Genomic DNA, 24741 nt, shown 5'->3' with positions numbered 1-24741 from the left:
TACACTTAAATACAAAGGGTGCAAGGATGTTTGCTGATGCTGTCGAGGTAGTGTTAGGTGGGTGGGAAAACTGCTAGCTTGGGGGGATACAAGGACTAATAGATTAACAGTAGCCACTGGCAGAGGTGAAAGTGATTCTTGCACTGCTTCTATTGGAATGAGCTGCAGCCTGGAAAATAAGATGCAGGATATTTCAGAGACTGCTGGGAATCATTGGGGTACAAGTAAACACATGGGTTGTGTTAGGGTAGCTAAGAAAAAGAACAGGTGCATGTATACTTGCGTGTACACCAATGCAAGGAGTTTAGTAAATAAATTTGATGAATTTGAGGTATTGCTCAAAACATGAAAGGCAGATATTGTGGGGATTTCAGAGACATGTTGTCACACAGATATAAGGAATGCAGAACTGGAATTTGGGGAGTGCAATGTCTACAGAAAGGATAGACAGGATAGGAAGGGAGGAGGAGTTATGCTATTAGTTAAGAAATACATAAAATCCAAGGAAGTGAAGCCAGTCGACATCGATGGACAGGGCAGTGTCGAGTCAGTTTGGTGTGACATAAGCATTGGGAGATCAAAATTGAGAGTAGGAGTGTGCTATAGGCCTAATGATTCTGATGAGTATAATAAGAAACTGTATAGGGAAATAGTGGGCCAGTAAATCAGAGAGTCTTATAATGGGGGATTTTAATTTCCCAGATATTTATTGGAATTTGGGGGCTGGTCACTCACACACTAGCAAGGCTTTTGTGGATTCATTGGATGATTGTATTCTACATCAGCATGTTCGGGAGGCAACTATAGGGAGTAATACTCTTGATTTGATTATCAGTAGTGATTCTTCATGCATTAAGAATCTGTAGATACAGAACCACTAGGTGGCAGTGATCACAGTGTGCTGAATTGGGATTTACTCAAAGAGGTCACTACCATCAGGGGTAAAGGGAAGGGTTATTGCTTTCGTAAAGGCGACTACGATGGACTGAGACAGTATTTAAATTCTATACAGTGGGACCAACTGATGATGTTACCAACAGCAAATTCAAAATGGGAAGCATTCAAAGAACTTATCTTGGAAGCTACTAGGCTTTACATACCATCTAAGAAATATTGTTCAAGGTTTAGGCCTAAATGGATGTCGGATGAACTAATGAGACATATGGCAGAGAAGAAAAATGCATGGGATACATACAAATTAACACGTGACACAGAAGCCTGTGATAGATACAAGTTGATCTGTAACCAAGTTACAAAGGAGGTTAGGCAGGCGAAGGCAGATTACGAGAAATCTTTGGCAAGGGATGCAAAGAACAGCAAAGAGTTCTTTACTTAAGTAAACTCTAGAAGGCAGGGGATGAATCAGATTGGTCCACTTGATATCGATGGGTGAACTGTTGATGATCCTGCTCAGGTAGCTAACAAACTGAATGAATATTTTGCATCGACATTCACACATTAGGAGTTATTCAGCGAGGGGAATGTCAGAGGTGTATTCAACTCTGGCAGTAAGCTAGAGAATCCTGTAATAACTGAGAGTAAAGTGGAGGAGAAATTGTTGAAGATAAATACAAGAAAGGCACATGGGGTGGATGGGATCTATCCAGTTATATTAAATGAGGCAGCAAAAGAAGTAAGCAAACCCTTAGCCATAATTATGAGAGCGTCCTTGGACTCAGAGGAGTTACCCTTGGACTGGAGATGTGCAAATGTGACCCCAATTCACAAAGGAAGATCAAAGGGTGACAGTTTAAACCTGTTAGTTTAACTTCTGTTCCAGGGAAATTAATGGAGGCATTGGTTAAAGAAGCACTGCAGGATCATCTACACAAGACTTCAGTTATAGCTCAGACACAGCATGGTTTTGTTAAGGGGAAGTCTTGCCTGACCAATTTGATTGGATACTATGATGCAGTCACAAAAAACGGGATGCAGGGAATAACTTTGATATTATATACTTGGATCTTAGAAAGGCTTTTTATACTGTTGCACATGGAAGACTGCTGCACAAATTGGAGCAGTGTGGCATTGGAGGCAAATTGCTGCTATGGATAAAGGGGTCGTTGAGGGGGAGAAGGCAGAGTGGTAATCAATGGACACTGTTCATTGTGGACTAATGTTATTAGTGGAGTCCCTCAGGGTTCAGTGTTGGGTCCATTATTGTTTTCTGTATTTGTAACTGATATTGATGATGGTATATCAAGCTTAATGTCCAAATCTGCAGACGATACAAAGGTTGGCAGGGTTGTCAAGGACACTACTGACACTATGCTACTGCAACAGGATCTGGAAAGGTTGAGCAGATGGGCTGAGAGGAGGCAAATGAAGTTTAACATTGACAATTGTAAAGTACTACATATGGGAAACAGCAACCCCAGAGCAACGTATCAACTCTGTGGTACTACACTGACAGTGGTAGAGAATGAAAGGGACCTGGGGTGGTTGTGCAGTCAGATATGAAGTTTTCTGAGCAGTGCAGACGGGCTGCAAGAGTTGCTCATGGTGTACTGTCGATGATATATAGGAATTTTTCTAGCAGGGATAAGGAGGTGATTATTCCCTTGTATAGGGCAATGGTCAGGCCACACCTAGAGTACTGTATACAGGTCTGGAGGCCTCATTTCAAGAAGGATGTAGAGATGCTGGAACAAGTACAGAGAAGGGCAACAAGATTAGTGAATGGAACAAAGGGGTGCTCTTACGAAGAAAGGCTTAAGTTTTGCAAATTACAGTGTCTGGAGACTAGGCACTGGCGAGGTGATCTGATAGAGGTGTATAAGGCCTTGAATGGTTTGAGCATGCTCAATGCTGATGGGATTCCATCTTGCTCAAAATAATCACCTGAGAGGGGCATAAATTCAAATTGAGGAAAGACATAAATTCAAATTGAGGAAAGGATGTAGGATAGACGTGAGGAAATTTGCCTATAGCCAGTGGGTGGTTGGTTGGTGGAACAGACTTCCATCCCTTGTCGTGGAAGTTGATAGCCTAAATAAATTTAAGGCTCAGCTGGACAGGTATTTCGAACGAACAGAGGGTGAAGTGGAAGTGGTTATTTTTTATTTATTTATTTATTTTATTTTATTTTTTTTGGCTGATGCTGCATTAGCTTGCTTTCTTGCATCAAATGCCTCTACTAATGCTAATACTAAATAGGTTCAAACAATGTCTTTGAATAACAGATTCCTCTACTGGGTGATGTTGTTTGATTAAAAATGATATTCTTTACTTTAGGTGAACCCATAAATAGATATAGTCATTTCTAAAGAACCTAAGCTCTGTCACTGTGATGGTTTTAATTGTTTGTTTGTTCACTTATATATTATTGGTTAATAATGATGATAATTAATTTTATTTCTATACATATGACGTATATATATTAATTTTTGAAATACTTGTATGTGTGATTTTGCAGTTAATGGATCAGAGAAAGCCGTTCTTACCGATAACTTGAGGGCAAAATGTGAACAACCATGCAGCAGTCGAACCACTTGTGAGAACTGTACTCAAGGACCATGTATGTGGTGTAGTAGTCAAAAACTATGCATCGAGTCTAATGCTTATGCTGCTACTTTTCCTGTAGCACAGTGTATGGAGTGGACAACACTAGGGTGGAAATGCAATGGTAAGTCTTTTTCTTTCTTCTTTTTTTTTTTTTTTTGGTTTACTTAAGTGTTTTTATATTAGAGATACAGTGCAACCTTGATATAATGCAGGTGTCAGGCGACAACTGTAATATTCATGTTATTAGCAAAGCACATTATAGCCAAAAAAATTCTACCATTCCCCCCCAGTTTGTATTATTGCAAACAGTTTACTTAGTAAATAAATGTTTTGTTTACTAGGTCAATGGTATATGTGTATAAAGAACTAAAAGACAAAAGGTTGTCATTCCCTTGACATTCTACTAATACACAATGCTGTTATGGACTTAAATTTTAAGCATCTGTTCTGAAATAGTTATGTAATTTAGTTTTACAGAACTGGTGGTAGTGTGTGTTTTTTTTTTGAAATGCTGCATAAGCTTGCTTCCTTGCATCATATGCCTCTACTAATGCTAATTGCTAAATTTGGATTCATCAATCAGTGTATTCACAAATGGTGAGCCAAAAGTTGCACACCATGGAGTAAATTATTTTTATTGTAACAGATATTCAGAATGATCACATCCAATTTTCAAATGCTTTAGAATTCTTTGTCTAAATGATACCTTGACATGCATCAACATCTCTTTTGTAATTTTATGGCATTCCAGTGATATTGCTTCCTTAGGTTCATCTTGGGTGGTTCTGGTAAACAGTAGACTTCATGTGATCCAAAGAAAAAAATCGAAGAGTGAGGTCTGGTGACCTGGGTAGTCATTCGACTGAGCCTCATCATCCAATCCACCTGTTGGGTAACTGTTCATTCAGGTGGTTTTGCTCAACCAATGAATAATGTGGTGGTGCTCCATCTTGTTGGAAGAACACATTGATTGTTCATTGTATAGGAATATCAGAATGTCCAAGTAATTCTGCAGCATATGTACATTTCACCAGTAATGTTGTTCAAAGAAATAAGGACCAATTATCGACCATCCTATATTCTAACCCGTACCATAAACCATGGGTCATGTTGCAAGTTAGTTGCTTCCATCCCGTTAGGATGGAATCTACCTCATCACCGTAGAAGGGCTATATATCTCTGTTTTGCAACATCCACTCACAAAACTTTTGTCTTCAATCTATGTCATCACCATCTAAATCCTGAATGAGTTGCCTTTTTTTTTCTTTTCTTTTTTTTTTTTTTTGGGTGAAAATGATTTTTTCAAAGAATGTGCACACCATTGAACTTTGGCTAACCCCTGTTTCATGACCTAATTTCCTCATAGATTTTTTTGGGCTGTTTGCAAGCCATGCCAGTACCATCACTATTGTGTCTTCATCAGGTTACACTTTTTTATCTCCCACTTCAAGGACAATCAGCAATACTTCGAGGACAATCAGTTTCTTTGAAATGGTTTTTTAGACGACCAGCAGTTGATTGATAAATTGGAGGCCAGTAGGGATTCTGCTTGTTAAATTCTTTGTCAACTGAATGGTGTGTAGTACTTGGCACCCAATACATAAACACTAGGCTCACTCTGTTATCCTTAGATAATTTGTCAGCTATTTTTTAGCTCTGAAAAAAAAAGAAATATTAATTTGTAGTATTTATAGTGGGGCATGACTTTTGAATCACCCTGTAGATGATTTTAAGATTTGCCAGATGATTTTAAGACTACAGTAACGGTATCAATGGAAAAATAAAGCTATGCAATGAAATGTTAAGATTTTTGAACTATAGGTTTGGTACCACATGCAGAAAAGATAATGCTAAAAGTATTTAATAGACGGATGATAAGAAGGGTGAAGAATAACGTAGCAGAAGGACAATCTGGTTTTGTGACACAGTAAGTGTGATGAGAATTGACAGAAAGACATCTGGAAGTAAACAAAATTTTTTACATGTTTTTTAGGTTTGGAGAAAACTTTTGATCAGGTAGATCAGAGAGAAGAATGATAGTAGATTATATTGGGGAACAAAAAGTATATTTATGGTAGGACATGGTGGCATTAAAAGTGTAGAGATAGGAAGAGATGAGAGATGTTGTCTGTCCCCAATTAAAGGAAAAATGGATAAGGAAGAATTGTATGGTGGTGAAGAATGGGGGGGGGAGAATAGAAGATGGAGTGGGTTAGATTTCCAGATGATATGGCACTGGTGGCAAATTTTGAGGAATGATTGCATGCAGAAATTAGTTAATAGGCTAGAGGAAAGTTGTGATAGTTTTTGATGAGAATAAATATTGAAAAGGCAAAAGTTACGAAAATGGGAAGAGAGTAGTGTGAGTTAGATGTTGGAATTGGAGGAGGAAAGCATGGAATAGCATGGCGAGCAAGTATAGGCATTCAAGTAGCCTAATTGCAGAAGGAGCAAAGGGCAGCACAGAGCTATGACTAAAAATAGCAATGGATAAAAAAGCTTTTGAAAAGCGAAGAAGAATATTATGTGGAAGACTCGATTGGATTGTGGAAAAGGTTGGTGCGATATCTGGAAGGGTAGTACTTTATGGAGCACAGGCATGGACACTAGGAATGTAAGATATTAAAAGATTGAAAAGTTTTGACATATGGGGATGGAGGGGAATGAAAAAGACAGGAGAGGGCGCTGTCTCTCTTTAGAAAATACAGCTGCGATTTACAGGCTCTAAAAAAAACGATAAGTGTTTGCTTTTTATTTACATAATTGTTATTTTATATTGTACTTAATACGTAGTCTTATAGTTCTAATTACGCTGGTTATTTTTATTTTAATTTATATAAACAGTTTTTGTAGATATACGTAATACTTTATAAAACCGTTAGTCCGTTCGAATCTTGCAGACATTGTTTTTTGTATATAGTGATAGGGAATTTAAATTTTTAATTGAGGTAGCTAGGTAGCTCTAATGTATAATTATAGAAACAGTAATACGCTTCACTGTTTCTATTAGATAGCATAGTATTGACATTTAATTTAATTTAATTTATTGATCTTATTAATTTAAAATATCATGCCCCAAACTAGAGCAGCAAAGCAACGGGCACAAAGTGGCAGGAGTGCTGTGACTCGGGGGAGAACTGAGGGGGTCGATTCTCCAACGCATCACAGCCTAAAAAAATGTGCAACTTGTGAAATGTTTGCCGAACTATGTGGAACGGAACATGATATTGCCATGGGGGATGTCTTTGTGTGTGCGCGATGTAAGGAGTGTAAGGAAATCAGGCGACAACTCAGCATTGTTATGGGCCTATATGAGAGTTTGAAGGACAGGGTGGATGCCCTCAAAGATCTAAATTGAGGGGCCCATCAGGCTCTCAGCTGCCCACATCAACGCCAGAGCTTGCACTTGGTCATCACGCAACACAGCGGCAACTCTCTTGGTGACTCTATTGTCAGGGAAACGGGGAACATCCTTTGTAAAAAGGATAGGTGGAACAGGACCAGGGTATGTCTGCCAGGGGCAAAGGTTGGTGACGTTGTAGAGCAGATATCATCTTTTAGGGGCACAAAAGGTGATATAGTTGTACACGTTGGCACTAATGATATTAAGAGTAGGAGACCGGCAGAATTACTTAACAGGTACAGGTCACTGATGAAAAAAAGCTGTGAATTAGGGTTGAAGTTGAAAGTGTCTGCAATTCTGCCCAGACACGATAGGAGGGAGTATATGATGAGAGCCTTGTCGACCAATTCGGCCCTGGAAAGATTGTGCAAGGCTCAAGGGATAGAATTTTTTTCAGCCTGTACTGTACTTGTTAACAGGAGAGACTGCTTCTACAGGGATGGGATACACTTAAATAGAAAGGGTGCAAGAATATTTGCTGATGCTATCGAGGTAGTGTTAGGTGGGTCGGAAAACTGATAGCTTGGGGGGATACAAGGACTAATAGTTTAACAGATGCCGTAGGCAGAGGTGAAGGTGGTTCTTGCACAACTTCTATTAGAATAAGTAGCGACCTGGAGCGAGGGGTGTTGGGGGTTTCAGGGACGGATGGCAGTCATCGTGAAACAGGTGGGTATATGGGATATGTAAGAGTAATTAAGAATAAGAAAAGGTGCATGTATACTTGCATGTATACCAATGCTAGAAGTATAGTAAATAAATTTGATGAATTTGAAGTGTTGGTCAAGACATCAAAGGCGGATATTGTTGGGATAGCAGAGACGTGGTGTCACACAGATATAAGGAATGCCGAACTGGAATTTGGGGAGTACAATGTGTACAGAAAGGATACACAGGATAGGAAGGGAGGAGGTGTTATGCTGTTAATAAAGAAAAACATAAAATCAAAAGAAGTGCATCCAGTTGATATAGATGAACAGTGCACTGTTGAGTCAGTTTGGTGTGACATTAGCACTGCGAAAGCAAAAATAAGAGTAGGAGTGTGTTATAGGCCTAATGACTTGAATGAGTACAATGAACAATTGTACAGAGAAATAGAGTGGGCTAGTAAATCGGAATTTCTTATAATGGGGGATTTTAACTTCCCAGATATTGACTGGAACTTGTGGGTTGGGCACTCGCACAATAGTCAGACTTTTGTGGATTTATTGGATGATTGTTTTCTGCAGCAGCATGTTCGACAGGCAACCAGAGAAAGTAATACTTTTGATCTGGTTATCAGTAGTGATCATTCAAGTATTAGGAATTTGCAGATAAAAGAACCACTAGGTGGCAGTTATCACAGTGTACTGAAGTGGGATTTACTTAAAGATTTAATTACCATCAGGGGTAAAGGAAAGGGTTTTTGCTTCCATAAAGGCGAGTACAGTGGTCTCCGACAGTTTTTAAATTCTATACAGTGGGATCAACTGACGATGTTACCAACAGTAAATTCTAAGTAGGAAGCATTCAAGGAATTAATCATGGAAGCTACTAAAAGGTTCATACCTATTAAGAAATATTGTTCAAGGTTTAGGCCTAAATGGTTGTCAAATGAACTAATGAGACTCGTAACACAGAAGAAAAATGCATGGGATGCATATAAATTATCAAGCGACTCAGAAGCCTATGGCAGATATAAGTTAATCTGTAATCAGGTCACAAAGGAGATTCGGCAGGCGAAGGCAGATTACGAGAAATCCTTGGCAAAAGATGCTAAGAAAAACAGCAAGGATTTCTTTACTTACATAAACTCTAAAAGGAAGGGGATGAATCTGATTGGTCCACTTGACATCGATGGTTCGACTGTTGATGATCCTGCTCAGATAGCAAACAAACTGAATGAGTATTTTGCATCTACATTCACACGTGAGGAATTATTAAGGTTTGAAAATGGCAGAAGGTTATCAAATTGTAGCAAGATACTTAATGATTTTGTAATAACTGAGAGCAAAGTGGAAGAGAAATTGTTGAAGTTAAACGTAAGAAAAGCACCTGGGGTGGATGGGATCTATCCAGTTATATTAAAGGAGGCGGCAAAGCAACTAAGCAAACCCTTAGCCATAATTATGAGAGCATCTTTGGACTCAGGGGAGGTTCCCACGGACTGGAGATGTGCAAATGTATCCCCAATTCACAAAGGGGGGATCGAAGGGTGACATGAGTAAATACAGAACAGTTAGTTTAACTTCTGTTCCGGGTAAAATAATGGAGTCACTGGTTAAAGATGCATTGCAGGATCATCTAGACAAGACTGCAGCAATAATTCAGACACAGCATGGGTTTGTTAAGGGAAAGTCTTGTCTGACAAATTTGATAGGATATTATGATGTGGTTACAAAATAACTGGATGCGAAAAATAATTTTGATATCATTTATTTGGATTTCAGGAAAGCTTTTGACACTATTGCACATGGAAGACTATTGTACAAATTGGAGCAGAATGGTATTAAGGGTAAGTTGCTACAATGGATAAAAGGATGGTTAAGTGCTAGAAGACAGAGGGTGGTAATCAATGGGTGCTGCTCTTCTTGTTCTAATGTTATTAGTGGAGTCGCACAGGGTTCGGTGTTAGGTCCACTGTTGTTTTGTATATTTATCAATGATATTGATGAAGGTATATCAGGCTTAATGTCGAAGTTTGCAGATGATACAAAGGTTGGCAGGGTTGTTAATGACAGTAATGGCAGTGTGCTGCAACAGGATCTAGATAATTTGGGCAGATGGGCTAAGAAGTGGCAACTGAAGTTTAACCTTGACAAATGCAAAGTACTACATATGGGTAGAAGTAACCCCAGAGAAACGTACCAACTGTGTGGTACTACACTTAAGGTGGTAGAAAATGAAAAAGACCTGGGAGTAATTGTGCAGGCAGATATGAAGTTTACTGAGCAATGCAGACAGTCTGCCAGGGCAGGTCATGGGGTTTTGTCAATGATATATAGGAATTTTGCTAGCAGGGAAAAGGAGGTGATTATCCCTCTGTATAAGGCAATGGTCAGGCCACGGCTTGAGTACTGCATACAGGTCTGGAGGCCTCATTTTAGAAAGGATGTAGATTTACTTGAGCATGTACAGAGAAGGGCAACAAGATTGGTGAGGGGAATGAAGGGATCCTCTTACCAAGAGAGGCTTAAGTTCTGCAAATTGCAGTGGCTGGAGACTAGGCACCTGCGCGGTGATCTGATTGAGGTATATAAGGCCTTTGAATGGGTTGAGCACGCTGAATTCTGATGGGATCCTTCCACTTGTTCGGATTACGAACCTAAGGGGGCATAAATTCAAATTAAGAAAGGACAGATGTAGAATAGATGTGCGGAAATTTTCCTTTAGCCAGCGGGTGGTTAATTGCTGGAACAAACTTCCATCTGTCGTTGTGGAAGTTGATAGGTTGAATAAATTTAAGGAGGAACTGGACTGGTATTTGGAGGGAATGGTGTGATTTTTTTTTTTTTTTTTTTTTTGGCTGATGCTACATAAGCTCATACATTTGCTTTCTTGCATCACATGGCACTACTACTACAAGATGGGTAAATAAAGTGAGAAATGATATTTTGAGAGGAATGGGTGAGAAGAGATGTTTGACTGAAATTAATCAGCAAGCAGCAGAGAAATCAGATTAAAATATTGCAAGATAAAGGATGTGATGGAAGGAAATACTGAGGGGAAGAGACCTGGATGTTTTTCTCCCTCTAGTTTAAAGGGTTGGTGGTTATGGAGAATGTGTTGTTTAGTATATGTCCTACTCTTGGCAGAGTACTAATGAAACAAATAGTATATAAATGGTCTAAACATCCACAAATTGCACTGTAATTGGTGCAATTGGTGGATGTTTAGACCATTCATATAACATTTGCTATATCGGGAAATATTTTTTTGCTCTTTTCTGTAGTTTACCCTCACCCCACTACCGTCATGATATATTGTATCCTAATAGTGGACTACCGTTAGTAATAGTAATAGCAGCAAATGATGTGGAAGTCTGTTCAGACAATCAACCACTGCTGGCTGAAGGCAGACTTACATGCCTCTGTCCTGCATCCATCCTTCCTTCCTCAGTTTGAATTTATGTCCTCATGTGTGTAGTTGCACAACAGGAATAATGTAGTCAGCTCACCTTGCAGATGCCTAGTCTCTAATTTGCAGAACTGAATACTTTCTTGGCAAGGGTACCATTTTATTCCCCTCAGCAGCCTGCCTCATTGCCCTTCTCTTCACTCATTCCAGCAGATCTACATCCTTCTTAAAATGAGGCCTCCAGATCTGTATACCCAAAATGTGTGGCCTAGCCCCTTATACAAAGTGATAATTACCTCCTTATCCCTGCTAAACAAAAATTAATGTATATCATCGACAAAAGTTTCATATGAAGTTTCTGAGCAGTGCTGTCCTGGAAGCTTTGTCTGCCCTGCTTTGAGAACTTCATATCTGACTGCCCAATTACACCATGTCTTTTTCATTTATCCACTTCCCTGAGTGTATTTCTATACAGTAGGAAAATTAATGTGGGATTACTTCTTTCCATATGTTGTACCTTGCATTTGTCAGTGTTAAACTTCACCCATTTCTCAGCTCATCTACCTAATTTTTTTCTACATCTTTTTTTTCCTATCTCTACATTTTTTCTACATGTTGCAGTAGCATACCTTTATTACTGTCATTAACCACCCTCCCAAACTTTTTATCATCTGCAAACGTAGAAGAGTTTAGGAAAATTTACCGCCGCATCAGTTTATCGCATTTTACCGTCTAGAAGCAATGAGATGTGTTTGGTCAAATCATAAAAAGTTATTTTTTATTTAAGTTTCTGCCTTAAGCTGTGATTAGCATATTTTTGGAATTCTATGAACTGTGAGGGAATAGTACGGGAAAAAAAAAAAAAAAAACACATGCATGGAAATATGTAATTTAATAGGTAGATTATGTATTTTAATAGTTACATGTATCACAAAAATAGTAAAAAAATCCATTATTTGAACAATATAACAATTGGTTAATTTTAAATTGAACTAATTATAACATTAGGTACGTCATAGTACACTGCAAAAATTAAAAAGAATGTTTATGCAATCTTCAGAATCAGTCACGTTGGGATAATTAATTACTAAGAAACTGTAATATTTACAACACAGTATATAAATTATTAATAAGAAATATTATGCACTATATCTCCTAGATAATCAACAATATCACCCCGTTCATCGTATACACTAACAAGCCTTTTAATTCGTTCATCACAATCGCGATACTTCTTTTTTTTTGTTGCCCGGATCACTTCCACTTAAATATTGTTCAATGTGCATTTCGTTAATACTTTGTTCTTTTTTAATGCAATCGATAAATTTCCAAATGTTTGGATGATAAGCAGCGACTTGTTCCTCAAATCTTCTATGCCACCCTTCAACAGAATTATTTGTTCTTGGTAATCCTTCAAGAACAAGCTGGCATACTTTCCACATTTCATGGGAATACTTTGGTGGTCGACGAAGATGTCGTCTGGTTGGGTGTCCAATCCATGTATCCTCAAAATAATCAAGAACTTCTTGTGATTCTGGAGGAAAAACACCATTTTCATACAAATGTTCAAAAACGACCGACACAATTGGAGTGGGCACAAATGCAATTGCTGCCAAAATTCGCATATTTAAAGCAAAATTAGCATCAGTTTCATAATGTTGTTTCAATCCATTATTCTGAATGGAACGCAAAATACATTGTGAAAAGTGGAAAAAACAACCCCGTTGCGAAGTGTCAGGAAAAACTCTTCTGCAAGCATTCAATCATCACCGTCTCATAATCTATAGTTATTGATTGCGCGGACATAGACGGTTCCAATACTTTCAGCTGCTGTAGTAGAGATACATATGTTTCCTCAGACTTGTTAGGCAATAATGCATAAACTAATGGAAGCGATATTTTTTCCTTGAATCCATGTATCATATACAACTGATAAAAAAGTAAGGGAACGGTTTTAAAAGTCCCATTGGCATACCAGTGTTCACTTCACGCTAACAGCTGCAAATTTCTTTTCGTACTGAAAATCAACATACGATTGTCCTTGGGTCCAGAATTAAATTGTAAAAACAATTGTCCATTGCATGTTGTTTTATATTCTTCTGTAAAAACTGCCTCTACGATGCATTGGAAGAACTGGGCCATCAAAATTTCGATTTCTTATATTTCGGATCGTTCGTTTCATTGTATCTACACTTGGAAGCTTAGGGGCTGCTGCTTGGCTACAGATTCTCAAAACATTTGAAATAATGCTATGAGACGTATATTTCTGCGTAAGTTCGAGTGGTATCTAGAAGTTGTGCTGCCTCAACTCCTGCTGCGTCTCCACAATGATTGTGCTCCTTCCATGTTTTAACGATGGTTTTATCTACCTTAGTAACTCAAGCGGCACATTTGGTTTTTCTTTAATTTTGACACTTCCAATGAATTTTTGTTTCATTTTGCCTGTCTTTATAAAACAAATGTCCACCAAAGCACAATTTCGATTTTCCTTTTTCTGATTTCAAAAATTCCACCAACATGATGCGTTCACAAATTCAAAAGGATGAAAAATAAACTCAAAATAAGAAAATGTTGTGATTGTAAGAGATTATAAATATATAAGTACCTCCCTAATCGGCATGCCTTACCCCCCCACTCCCCTAAAACATGCTACTTAAGTTAAAGGAATTAAGTAGGTACCTACCTAATTCCGATTTTGGAAAATAACAGGCAATTAAATGAAAGCACCTGCAATGGTATGTATTTCTGACATTTCCCCTCCCTAAAGAACTCATGTGTGAATGTAAATGCAAAATGCATATTTACTTTGTCAGCAGCCTGAGCAGGATCATCAACAGTTAAACCACAACATCAAGAGGACCAATGTAATTCATCCCCTTCCTTCTACTGTTAATTGAAGTAAAGTCTTTCCTGGTTTTCTTTGCATTCTTTGCTAGAGACTTCTTGTAACCTATCTTAGCTTGCCCAACCTCCTTTGTGAGTTGATTAAAGACTCTTTTATATTGTATCACCTGATAATTTAGATGCATCCCATGAATTTTAATTCACTGCCCCAAGTCTTATCTGTTCAGCTGACGTCCATTGAGATTTAAGCCTGGAATAGTATTTCAGTTTTTATATAAAAAAAAAAAAAAAACCTGGTAGATTCTACAATTACTTCTATGAATGCTTCCCATTTAGAATATGCTGTTGGTAACATCATCAGTGGTTTCACTGTATAGAATTTTTTAAAAAAACTGGCTGAGATCACTGCAGTCACCCCAATGAGAACAAAAGCCCTTCCCTTTACCCTTGACAGTAGTTGTCTTTTAGTAAATCCCCTATTGGCACATTGTTATCACTGCCATGCAGAGAATCTTTTAGAAGCAAATTCTTAATGCATGAAGAATCAATGCTGATAACACTACTTTGCAATTTTGAATAAATTCGCTAATTTTTTCTCAGAAAAGGGTGTTTCTGAATCATTCTCTAATGCTAATTTCAAAAATGACTTCCGTTTGTTTCCATCACATGAGGTTTCTTCAAAAATCATGAAAGAAAATTTGATTGTTGGCAAAATTTGTGCACTGAAATTATAACATGTTACTTTTCCCAGACTTTTATATTTAAATACATGTTGAAAACACTATTAAAAAGGGCAGTGTGGTAAAAGGTCCACTAAACACTCGCCTCTCATTTTAAAAACTGATCTACGATGGGTCAGATTTTTATTTCTCACATTTTCTTGCAGATCCTTCTACTTTACAGTCCCTCTTCAGCACCCAGCAAGAGTCAGCCATCATACTGACATACCACCTCCCTCATCTCCTTTGAGGTCTTGAAGAAACCTCTCACCCTGTTCTTCATTAACACTTCCTAGATTTCCTGGAAAATCTTGGTATATTCTTGTAGTCTGGATCCTTGTTGTTAACATACCTGAAGCTAATCCATTCTTGTTTTTCTCTTTTATTCATAGTTTCGTCAAAATCTGTCCTTCATCAGTTTGGGAATTTGTGGTGCAAATTTCCAAAAACACAAAAACAAAAACACCTTGTTTTAGCTTCTCTTAGGTAATCGATGGGAATTTAGTACAAAGGTAGTTGAAGCCAGGGACCTTTCTGAGGTAAAGCTTTCACAAACTGTTTTGTCAAACTCAGTTTGGTGTGCAAGGGTGTAAGGAGGACAGTTTTGGGGTCTACAGTGGTTATGAACTATGTTCTTTGATCCAGGCAACAAACTGCACCTCTTTGGCCAGAACCTGACATCCCGGTGCTTACTCCTTGTATGACTGTCCTGCTCACACAGAAAGCAAGGCATTTTAGTATAGCCAGATTGCTGTTCAAGTAACGTGCCTATCACTTTAATGTCAACAAAGACCAACTTACTATGTTCTTCATACTTAATATTTGTCAACAACTTCAAGTTCTCATATGTTTCAAGGAGTTCTGCAGAGAATGAGCTACTGGAATTGATCCATATTTATTTTTATTTTGCAGCAACATCCCTTTGAGAGTTATTTTTGATGAGTAAATAAAAGTCTGCACCGTGTACGTTGTAATTTCTAAATAATTTATCACATTTGTATTATTGCAAAAAAGCATAGAATCATACTCAGAAAAGAAGTAGGGGACTGGCACTCTCTCTTCCTCTCGTGCAGACACAGAAGACCAAGCACCAGAGGACTGGTTCTCATTTTTTGTACCATGAGAAAAACATCCCATGTGCTAGAAGATTTTTTGATTTAAGTTTAGAACCAAGGAGTTATGCTGATTCCTTTTGGTAAATTTAAATCTCTTACCAGTTCATTGAATTCATGTTGTGAAAACAGTTGAAGGCTGGACTCAATATCTCCAGGTGTGAAGGCTTCAGTTTCATATTCAGAAGCCACTTTCAACAGTCTCTTCGCTACACTCTACAATGTAAGTGGAGGGCATGGAATCATCAGATTATCTCCATGTAGGATTGGTGTAATAGCAAACGGAACATTAGAATAAACGATGCCCTTTTTACGCATTGAATTGTATCTCTCTATAATAACTAAGCAAAAGTAACTCTGGTTTGTAGGCTCCCACAAATCATGGTAGTTGAAAATGGCACAGACTTCTTTTTATCATTTTAACCCAATCTCAATGCTTCAACACAAGTTCAGCAAACTTTATGTGGACCCTATCTTGGTGTCACTGTTTTACTCCAAAATAAGCACAATGCACATTTTTTACAAATTCTGTAATATCTTGTCTTTGCTTGAGGACTACATAACTTCCACAAATATAGCAAAATAAATTCAGATTGTCCAAACACTTGTGTGAAGGCATTCTACTTATTTTTCAGCACATTGCCAGCATTTACTCCTAACTTATCTGTTTGACTTTATATAGCATATCGCCACCTCATCATTCCCATTTTCCGAAGTTGCCAGACCTGGGCATCTTCAGCTTTCAAATTTCTCATTCTCATGACTGATAGTGCACCTTCCTTTCATGTTTTTCTAGGGCATCCTCAATTTCTCTTCCCTTGTGGTGTTTTAAGTCATCTCTTTTCATTCATGCAAAGCAGGTGCCCAACCCATCTCACCCTCCTATTTTCTATTCATTCTAGCATTAACATTAGTAGAGGCATATGATGCAAGAAAGCAAGCTTATGCAGCATCAGCCAAAAAAAAAAAAAAAAAACCTTCCACTTCACCCCTCCGTTTGTTTGAAATACCTGTCCAGCTGTGCCTTAAATTTATTTAGGCTATCAACTTCCACAACAAGGGATGGAAGTCTGTTCCACCAACCAACTACCCGCTGGCTAAAGGCAAATTTCCGCACATCTATCTCACATCTGTCTTTCCTCAATTTGAATTTATGCCCCTCTCAGGTGATTATATTGAGCAAGATGCAGAATCCCATCAGCATTGAGCATGCTCAAACCATTCAAGGCCTTATACACCTCTATCAGATCACCTCGCAAGTGCCTAGTCTCCAGACACTGTAATTTGCAAAACTTAAGCCTTTCTTCATAAGAGCAACCCTTTGTTCCATTCACTAATCTTCTTGCCCTTCTCTGTACTCATTCCAGCAGCTCTACATCCTTCTTGAAATGAGGCCTCCAGACCTGTATACAGTACTCAAGGTGTGGCCCGACCATTGCCTTATACAAGGGAATAATCACCTCCTTATCCCTGCTAGAAAAATTTCTGTATATCATTGATAAGACACCATGAGCTACTCTTCCATTCCAGCCTGTCTGCACTGCTCAGACAACTTCATATCTGCCTGCACAATTACCCCCAGTTACTTTTCATTCTCTACCACTGTCAGTGTAGTACCACAGAGTTGATACATTGCTCTGGGGTTGCTGTTTCCCATATGTAGTACTTTACATTTGTCAATGTTAAACTTTGTTTGCAACCTCTCAGCCCATCTGCTCAACCTTTCCAGATCCTGTTGCAGTAGCATAGTGTCAGTAGTGTCCTTGACAACCCTGCCAACCTTCGTATCATCTGCAAACTTGGACATTAAGCTTGATATACCATCATCAATATCATTTATAAATACAGAAAACAATAATGGACCCAATACTGAACCCTGAGGGACTCCGCTAATAACATTAGTCCATGATGAGCAGTGTCCATTGATTACCACTCTGTCTCCTTCCCCTCAACCACCCCTTTATCCATAGCAGCAATTTGCTTCCAATGCCACACTGCTTCAATTTGTGCAGCAGTCTTCCATGTGCAACAGTATCAAAAGCCTTTCTAAGATCCAAGTATATAATATCAAAGTTATTCCCTGCAAACAGTTCTTTTGTGACTGCATCATAGTATCCAATAAAATTGGTCAGGCAAGACTTCCCCTTAACAAAACCATGCTGTGTCCGAGCTATAACTGAAGTCTTGTCTAGATGATCCTGCAGTGCTTCTTTAACCAGTGCCTCTATTAATTTTCCTGGAACAGAAGTTAAACTCACAGATCTATAATTACTTGTGTCAGCCTTTGATCCTTCTTTGTGAATTGGGGTCATATTTGCACATCTCCAGTCTATGGGTACCTCCCCTGAGTCCAAGGAAGCTCTCATAATTATGGCTAAGGGTTTTCTTACTTCCTTTGCTGCCTCCTTTAATATTACTGGATAGATCCCATCCACCCCAGGTGCCTTTCTTGTGTTTATCTTCAACAATTTCTCCTCCACTTTACTCTCAGTTATTACAAGATTATCTAGCTTACTTCCAGAGTTGAATACACCTCTGGCATTTCCCTCGCTGAATAACTCCTCATGTGTGAATGTAGAAGCAAAATACTCGTTTAGTTTGTTAGCTACCTGAGAAGGATCATCAACAGTTGAACTATCGATATCAAGTAGACCAATCTGATTCATCCCCTTCCTTCTAGAATTGACATAAGTAAAGAACTCTTTGCTGTTTTTCTTTGCATCCCTTGCCAAAGATTTCTCATAATCTGACTTCGCCTGCCTAACCTCCTTTGTAACTTGGTTACAGATCAACTTATATCTATCATAGCTTCCAAGATAAGTTCTTTGAATGCTTCCCATTTTGAATTTGCTGTTGGTAACATCTTCAGTTGGCCCCACTGTATAGAATTTAAATACTGTCTGAGACCATCGTAGTTGCCTTTACAAAAGCAATAACCCTTCCCTTTACCCCTGATGGTAGTTACCTCTTTGAGTAAATCCCACTTCAGCACACTGTGATCACTGCCACCTAGTAGTTCCTGTATCTGCAGATTCTTAATGCATGAAGAATCACTACTGATAATCAAATCAAGAGTATTACTCCCTCTATTTGCCTCCCGAACATGCTGATGTAGAAAACAATCATCCAATAAATCCACAAAAGCCTTGCTAGTGTGTGAGTGACGAACCCACAAATTCCAGTCAATATCTGGGAAATTAAAATCTCCCATTATAAGACTCTTTGATTTACTTGCCCACTCTATTTCCCTGTACAGTTTCTTATTATACTCATGAGAGTCAGTAGGCCTATAGCACACTCCTACTCTCAATTTTGATCTCCCAATGCTTATGTCACACCAAACTGACTCGACACTGCACTGTCCAGCAGTGTCGACTGGCTTCACTTCCTTGGATTTTATGTTTCTTAACTAATAGCATAACTCCTCCTCCCTTCCTACCCTGTCTCTCCTTTCTGTAGACGTTGTGCTCCCCAAATTCCAGTTCTGCATTCCTTATATCTCTGTGAGACACCACGTCTCTGATATCCCAACAATATCCGCCTTTGAAGCTTTGAGCAATACCTCAAATTCATCAAATTTATTTACCAAACTCCTAGCATTGGTGTACACACAAGTATACATGCACCTGTTCTTTTTTTTAGCTACCCTAACACAACGCATGTGTTTACTTGTATCGCAATGACTCCCAGCAGTCTCTGAAATATCCTGCATCTTGTTTTCCAGGCTTCTGCTCAATCCAATAGAAGCAGTGCAAGGATTACTTTCACCTCTGCCAGTGGCTACTGTTAATCTATTAGTCCTTGTATCCCCCCAAGCTAGTAGTTTTCTGACCCACCTAACACTGCCTCGATAGCATCAGCAAATATTCTTGCATCCTTTCTATTTAAGTGTATCCCATCCTAGTAGAAGCAGTCCCTTCTGTTAACAAGTACAGACCAGGCTGAAAAAAATTTCTACCCCTTGAGCCTTGCACAGTCTTTCCCGGGCCGATTTGATCGACAAGGCTCTCATCATATACTCCCTCCTATCGAGTCTGGGCAGAATTGCAGACACTCTCAAATTGAACCCTAATTCACGGCTTTTTTTCAACAGTGACCTGTACTTGTTAAGTAATTCTGCCGGTCTCTACTCTTAATATCATTAGTGCCAACGGGTACAGCTATAACACCTTTTGTGCCCTTAAAAGATGATATCTGCTCTACAACGTCATAAACCTTTGCCCCTGGCAGACATACCCTGGTCCTGTTCCACCTATCCTTTTTAGAAAGCACGTTCCCCCTTTCCCTGACAATGGAGTCACCAACATTCTGGCGCCTCCGTAGCCAGGTGGGCAGGAGCAGCAGTGCGTAGCACACGCTTCTTGATTTAGACCGGAGTTCGAGCCCGTGACCACCAAATACGGAGGATGCGGAAAGGTCAGGGAATGACCACCGCATATCCCCGGAGCAATATGGCCTTAGTTGCTAATGCTCCTAAAAACCAAATAACAAACCAACATTCTATAATATCTTTATCTGTATGCATACGTCTTCTTATATAAATCCTTGTTTATTATCCTCTATAGCATAGGTTCCCAAACTTTTTCGGGCCACCGCCCACTTTGCAAGACATACATTTTGTAACGCCCCCTCTTATAACAGTTTTCCGCATTCAAGCCGTTTGATATTTTCGACGTAAATAGCAACTAAATAACAATAACAGTGATACATTACTGCTTATGCCGTTAAATTATTGAAAAAGTAGTGACCAATATGTGCTTCATCTTGAACACCGTTATTGCTATACCGATTTTGATGAAACATAGCCCATATATAAAGATTGTAAAGTGTATGCTCGAATAACATGCACAGTTTCATACGATGGTTTAAATATGAAAATTCGGAATACATATTAAGAGATTGCAAATGCATTAGTAAGACTCTTATTGTAATAATTAAAACACCATGAAATATATTACAAAATTGCTTATTTCGAACTTATAAAGTAAAAATACAAAGAAAAATAACAAATTAATGTGAAGGATGAGCCTGATGCATTTTTAGAAGTTTGTTAATATCGGGTTCAACTTTCGTTAAAAATAATCATAAATCACCACGCTCAGTTATATGCAATCGGTTCCTTTTCTTAGATAGTAAATTCGCTACAGCACTAAACGCACGCTCAGCCAAATAAGAAGATGGAAATGCAATTAAAAATTTCTGCACTATTTCCCATAATCCAGGGTACAGTTTCGGTATTGATTTCTGAAGCCAGAACTCTTGGTATCCACTTTTGAATTTTATTTTTAGTTATTCATTTGTTGTGAGTTCTATGAGTTCCTCTTCTAAATTTGATGATCCTGCTGTGTTTACATGTGAGAAAGGATCTAGAACCCAATTTGGTATATTCATGTTTAGAATATCCTTGAATCGCTCATTGAAATCAGCATGGAGAACCTCCAAGTGTTGGCAGTATGTAAGTAAATCTTCCTTTTTGAGAGACACTGCTGATAAATTTGAAAAGTGGCTATATTCCCCTCGGCCGAGATTCCGCTTGAACAGAAGAAGTTTCCACACAAAAGCGGCAATAACGTTTTTTGTTTTAATTAAATTCCATTCATCACCTTGTAATTGACTTCATTAAATATTTTATAGAGGTCTGTCAAATAAGCGATGTCATTTTTGGATGTAGTGAGGTTGGCCTGCAATCTGTCGTCTCTGTTTTCTAGGTACTCTAGTACTGAATCAAACAAATTGTAAAATCGATTCAGACAAATATCTTTTGAAAGCCAACGAACTTCTGTGTGAAGCAGCAAACGATTGAAATCTTCATATTTTTCACTGCAAAATTGGCTAAACAATCTGTCACTGAATGAATTTCTTCTAATCTTGTTGACTGATCTAATAACGTAATGGAGCGACGTATGCAGGCGTTCACTTAAATTCTTCGCAACCAAATGTTGATGATGAAGAACACAATGTATAGCGAGTACATTTGGTACTGCTTGTTTCAAATGCGCTATGAAACCCTTGTGGCACCCTGTCATTGCTGTAGCACCATCAGTAGCAGCAGACAAAATATTACGAATAGGAATGTCTTTCTCTTGAAAAAAGTTATTCGTGGTATTAAATATAGATTCTCCCTTTGTATCCGCTTCCAAATTTTTAGCAAATAATAATTCTTGAGAAACTTTTTCTTCTTTTATGAATTGTACGTATGATAAGAGTAGTGCTTCATTATTTGGGAGAGTTGATTCATCGAGTTGAATGGAAAATTGGCATGTCTTCAAATAATCACACAATGATTTTTCAACGTCTTCAGCCATTCCGTCGATTCTTCTTTGCACTGAATTATTGCTCAAAGGAATTTTCCTGATGATATGTGACGCTGGCTTATGAAGCACAGTGTTTATTACTTATTTTACTGCCGGCAAGGTTAATTCCTCACCAATTGTGTGTGGTTTTCCCGCTTTTGCGATTAATAATGAAATATTATAAGAAGCTTGTAATGTCATTATCTTCTTTAGTGGACGACGCAAAAAGTTTTGATATAGTTGGACGTTTAAAATATTTTTCTTCTAGTACTTGAAAATAGGACAAATCTTTATCCTTTTCATCAGCATGCATTTTAGTCAAATGCTCTTGTAGCCTTAGAAGGCTTCATTGCTTCATTTGAAAATACTTTTTGGCAAATCAAGCACATTGGTAATAATTGGTTCGTAGTAGACTGAATAAAGCCATATTTCAAATACTCAATACTGTACTGTCGACATTTCTTCTTAGATTCAGACATAATGAAGTAATAAAATTTTTTTTTTTTTTTGCAACAATATTCACAAAATAAAAGATTTAATTTACACTTTGTATGACTCCACTTATCTATCACACTTTCGACTGATAATTGTTGGCAAAGCATACAAAAAATAATGAAACTTATTCCTGAACAGCAAAAATGTACGATTGTGGGGGGGATGAAGAATGATTTACTTATTCTCAATTATATATTTATTATATATATTCTTTCCAACATACACTGAATAACTACAATAATTTTTCACTCTCTCTTACATACTCTATGGAGGAAATATCTACTGAATACAATTCACTCCGTTAATAGCAATTAGACGGCGCCTCCGTAGCCAGGTGGGCAGGAGCAGCAGTGCGTAGCACACACTTCTTGATTAGACCAGGGTTTGAGCCTGTGACCACCAAATACGGAGGATGCGGAAAGGTCAGGGAATGACCACCACATATCCCCGGAGCAATATGGTCTTAGTTGCTAATGCTCCTAAAAACCAAATAACAAACAACAAACAAACAAACAGCAATTAGACAATTCATGATATCAACTCTTTTACTTTTAACACATTTCATTAAGTTTCTAACCAATACTTCTAATCACAGAATAGTAATGTTCTCTCTCTCTCTCTCTCTCTCTCTCTCGCTCTCTCTCTCTCTCTCTCTCTCTAGTTATTGATTCTAATATCTATCACTAAAGATAAAAGTTCCACTAACTACAGTTCTTTATTGACTGTTTTGTGCATTATTCCTTTCTCATCTATTTCTTTGTAACATCGTTTCTGTTAATATATTTCTTAAACAAACTTACTTGCTATCTTTTCCTACCACCTGGGTGAGTTTCCGATCCTTCAGGTCTTCCTCCGCGATTTCCTCTCTGAGCTTAGCCTCCACAGACTCATTAGGTGTGCTCCCGGCTCGACACTTAGACGTTCCTACCGCGTACTAGAATCTTTCTCCGGGACTGTTGCCTTTTAACTCTCCGTGGAAAACCCGAACGGCCTTCCTTAAGCTGATCATACTGCCTTTCGCTATTACCTTTACCCACTAACTAAACTATTATAGTCGGACTTTTTGTACGCATTTCCTGCACTCCCAAAATTTCTTTCCGCTACTCTCCCCGGGATTCTCCTCCGGATCCTTTCCTTTCAGGTTTCAGGACTCTGTTTTTCTTGGGCTCTCCTCTCTTCTCTGCATCACCTTTTTGTTTCAAACTCCCTTCCTTATTTTTCATCCCATCATTTGGTAGTCCTCCATCTCTCCTTAATTTCATTCGCTCATTTTTTTTTTTCTGCGTCATCCTGACCCTCATCTGGTAGATTGAGCTCCCTTCTTTGTGTCGAGAACATCCGGGCGCTAAGCAATCTCAAGAGCTATCCTTGGGATGACCATTCCATTTACCTCTTCTGTCACGCTCTATTTCAAGTTACCGCCCTTGAAATTATTGAGAGTGCCTTCCGTGTCGGCCCGTTTGTACTTTGTTTATCACTCGAACACAGTGTGCTCTCTGATCTGAGGTCTTCCCTTTGGATGGAGTCCAAAACCGTTCTAGGGTGTGGGCGTTCTTTTGTCCCCTGCTGCCATAATTTTGGTACAGCCCTACATTCTGTAAACAAGAAACGCATTAAAACTGGCCTGCCCATTGTACTACCTACCGGTCAACGTCCCTCCTGCTGCCACGCTAATCTGGTCCCTAATGAAATGTACACAGCACAAGCAAATTCTGCTGAGTGCTTGTCTGTTTTAAACATTAGATATTTTCCAAAAATAATTGGTAAAATTTTATTAACATAATATTTGTAAGAATGGATCTTACATGATCACATATCATTTTATGAATTATTACATCGGCAAAATGGCCTTGGAAGTTTTGAAGATGAAACGCACTACGGCATTAGTTTAAAATTCACGCCTAATATGTCTCAAACGAATCAGCAGACGTGGAGATATAATTGACTGGTCAAGCTTACGTCATTAGCGTTACCAAGGTGATCCAAGGAGAAAATAAAACTGTAAACAATCTTCGTGGAAAACAAACAGTTGAGCATCATTACTTGTGAATGGTATTTTGCATTGTTGCTCTGTCACAACATTTTGCCTTTACTGCTTTTTATAATTGTTGTACGAAAGAATTGCAACGACTTGGCTTTGAAAAACAAAAATATCTTCTTTCCTTTCTTCAGTATGTATTGTATCTACTAACAAAAAATCAAGGAAATTCATCTGTTGGAAGCCATACTGGAAACGGAAGGGAAAAAAAAAAAAAAACTGTTGTAAAACTGACACCACAATGTGCATTTCATAAAAACAAAGTTCGCTTATTTTA

At 38.3% G+C, this 24741-nt stretch overlaps 1 protein-coding gene across 1 annotated transcript in view; it reads left to right on the top strand.

Moving 5' to 3' along the window:
• LOC150085636 (attractin-like protein 1) overlaps positions 1-24741 on the top strand; it is a 585126-nt gene that overhangs the window by 310212 nt on the left and 250173 nt on the right. The window contains exon 17 of the mRNA XM_090374629.1: positions 3416-3625. Within this exon, the coding sequence (XP_090230755.1) occupies positions 3416-3625 (210 nt within the window). The remainder of the gene's footprint in view (positions 1-3415; positions 3626-24741) is intronic.

Source organism: Mastigoproctus giganteus, chromosome 5 (assembly GCF_048544385.1).
Source record: "Mastigoproctus giganteus isolate SK-2022 chromosome 5, ASM4854438v1, whole genome shotgun sequence".
In the NCBI taxonomy this organism is placed as follows: domain Eukaryota; kingdom Metazoa; phylum Arthropoda; class Arachnida; order Uropygi; family Thelyphonidae; genus Mastigoproctus; species Mastigoproctus giganteus.
The sequence above is the reverse complement of the archived record's forward strand: the minus strand, read 5'-3'. Positions and strand labels throughout refer to the sequence as shown.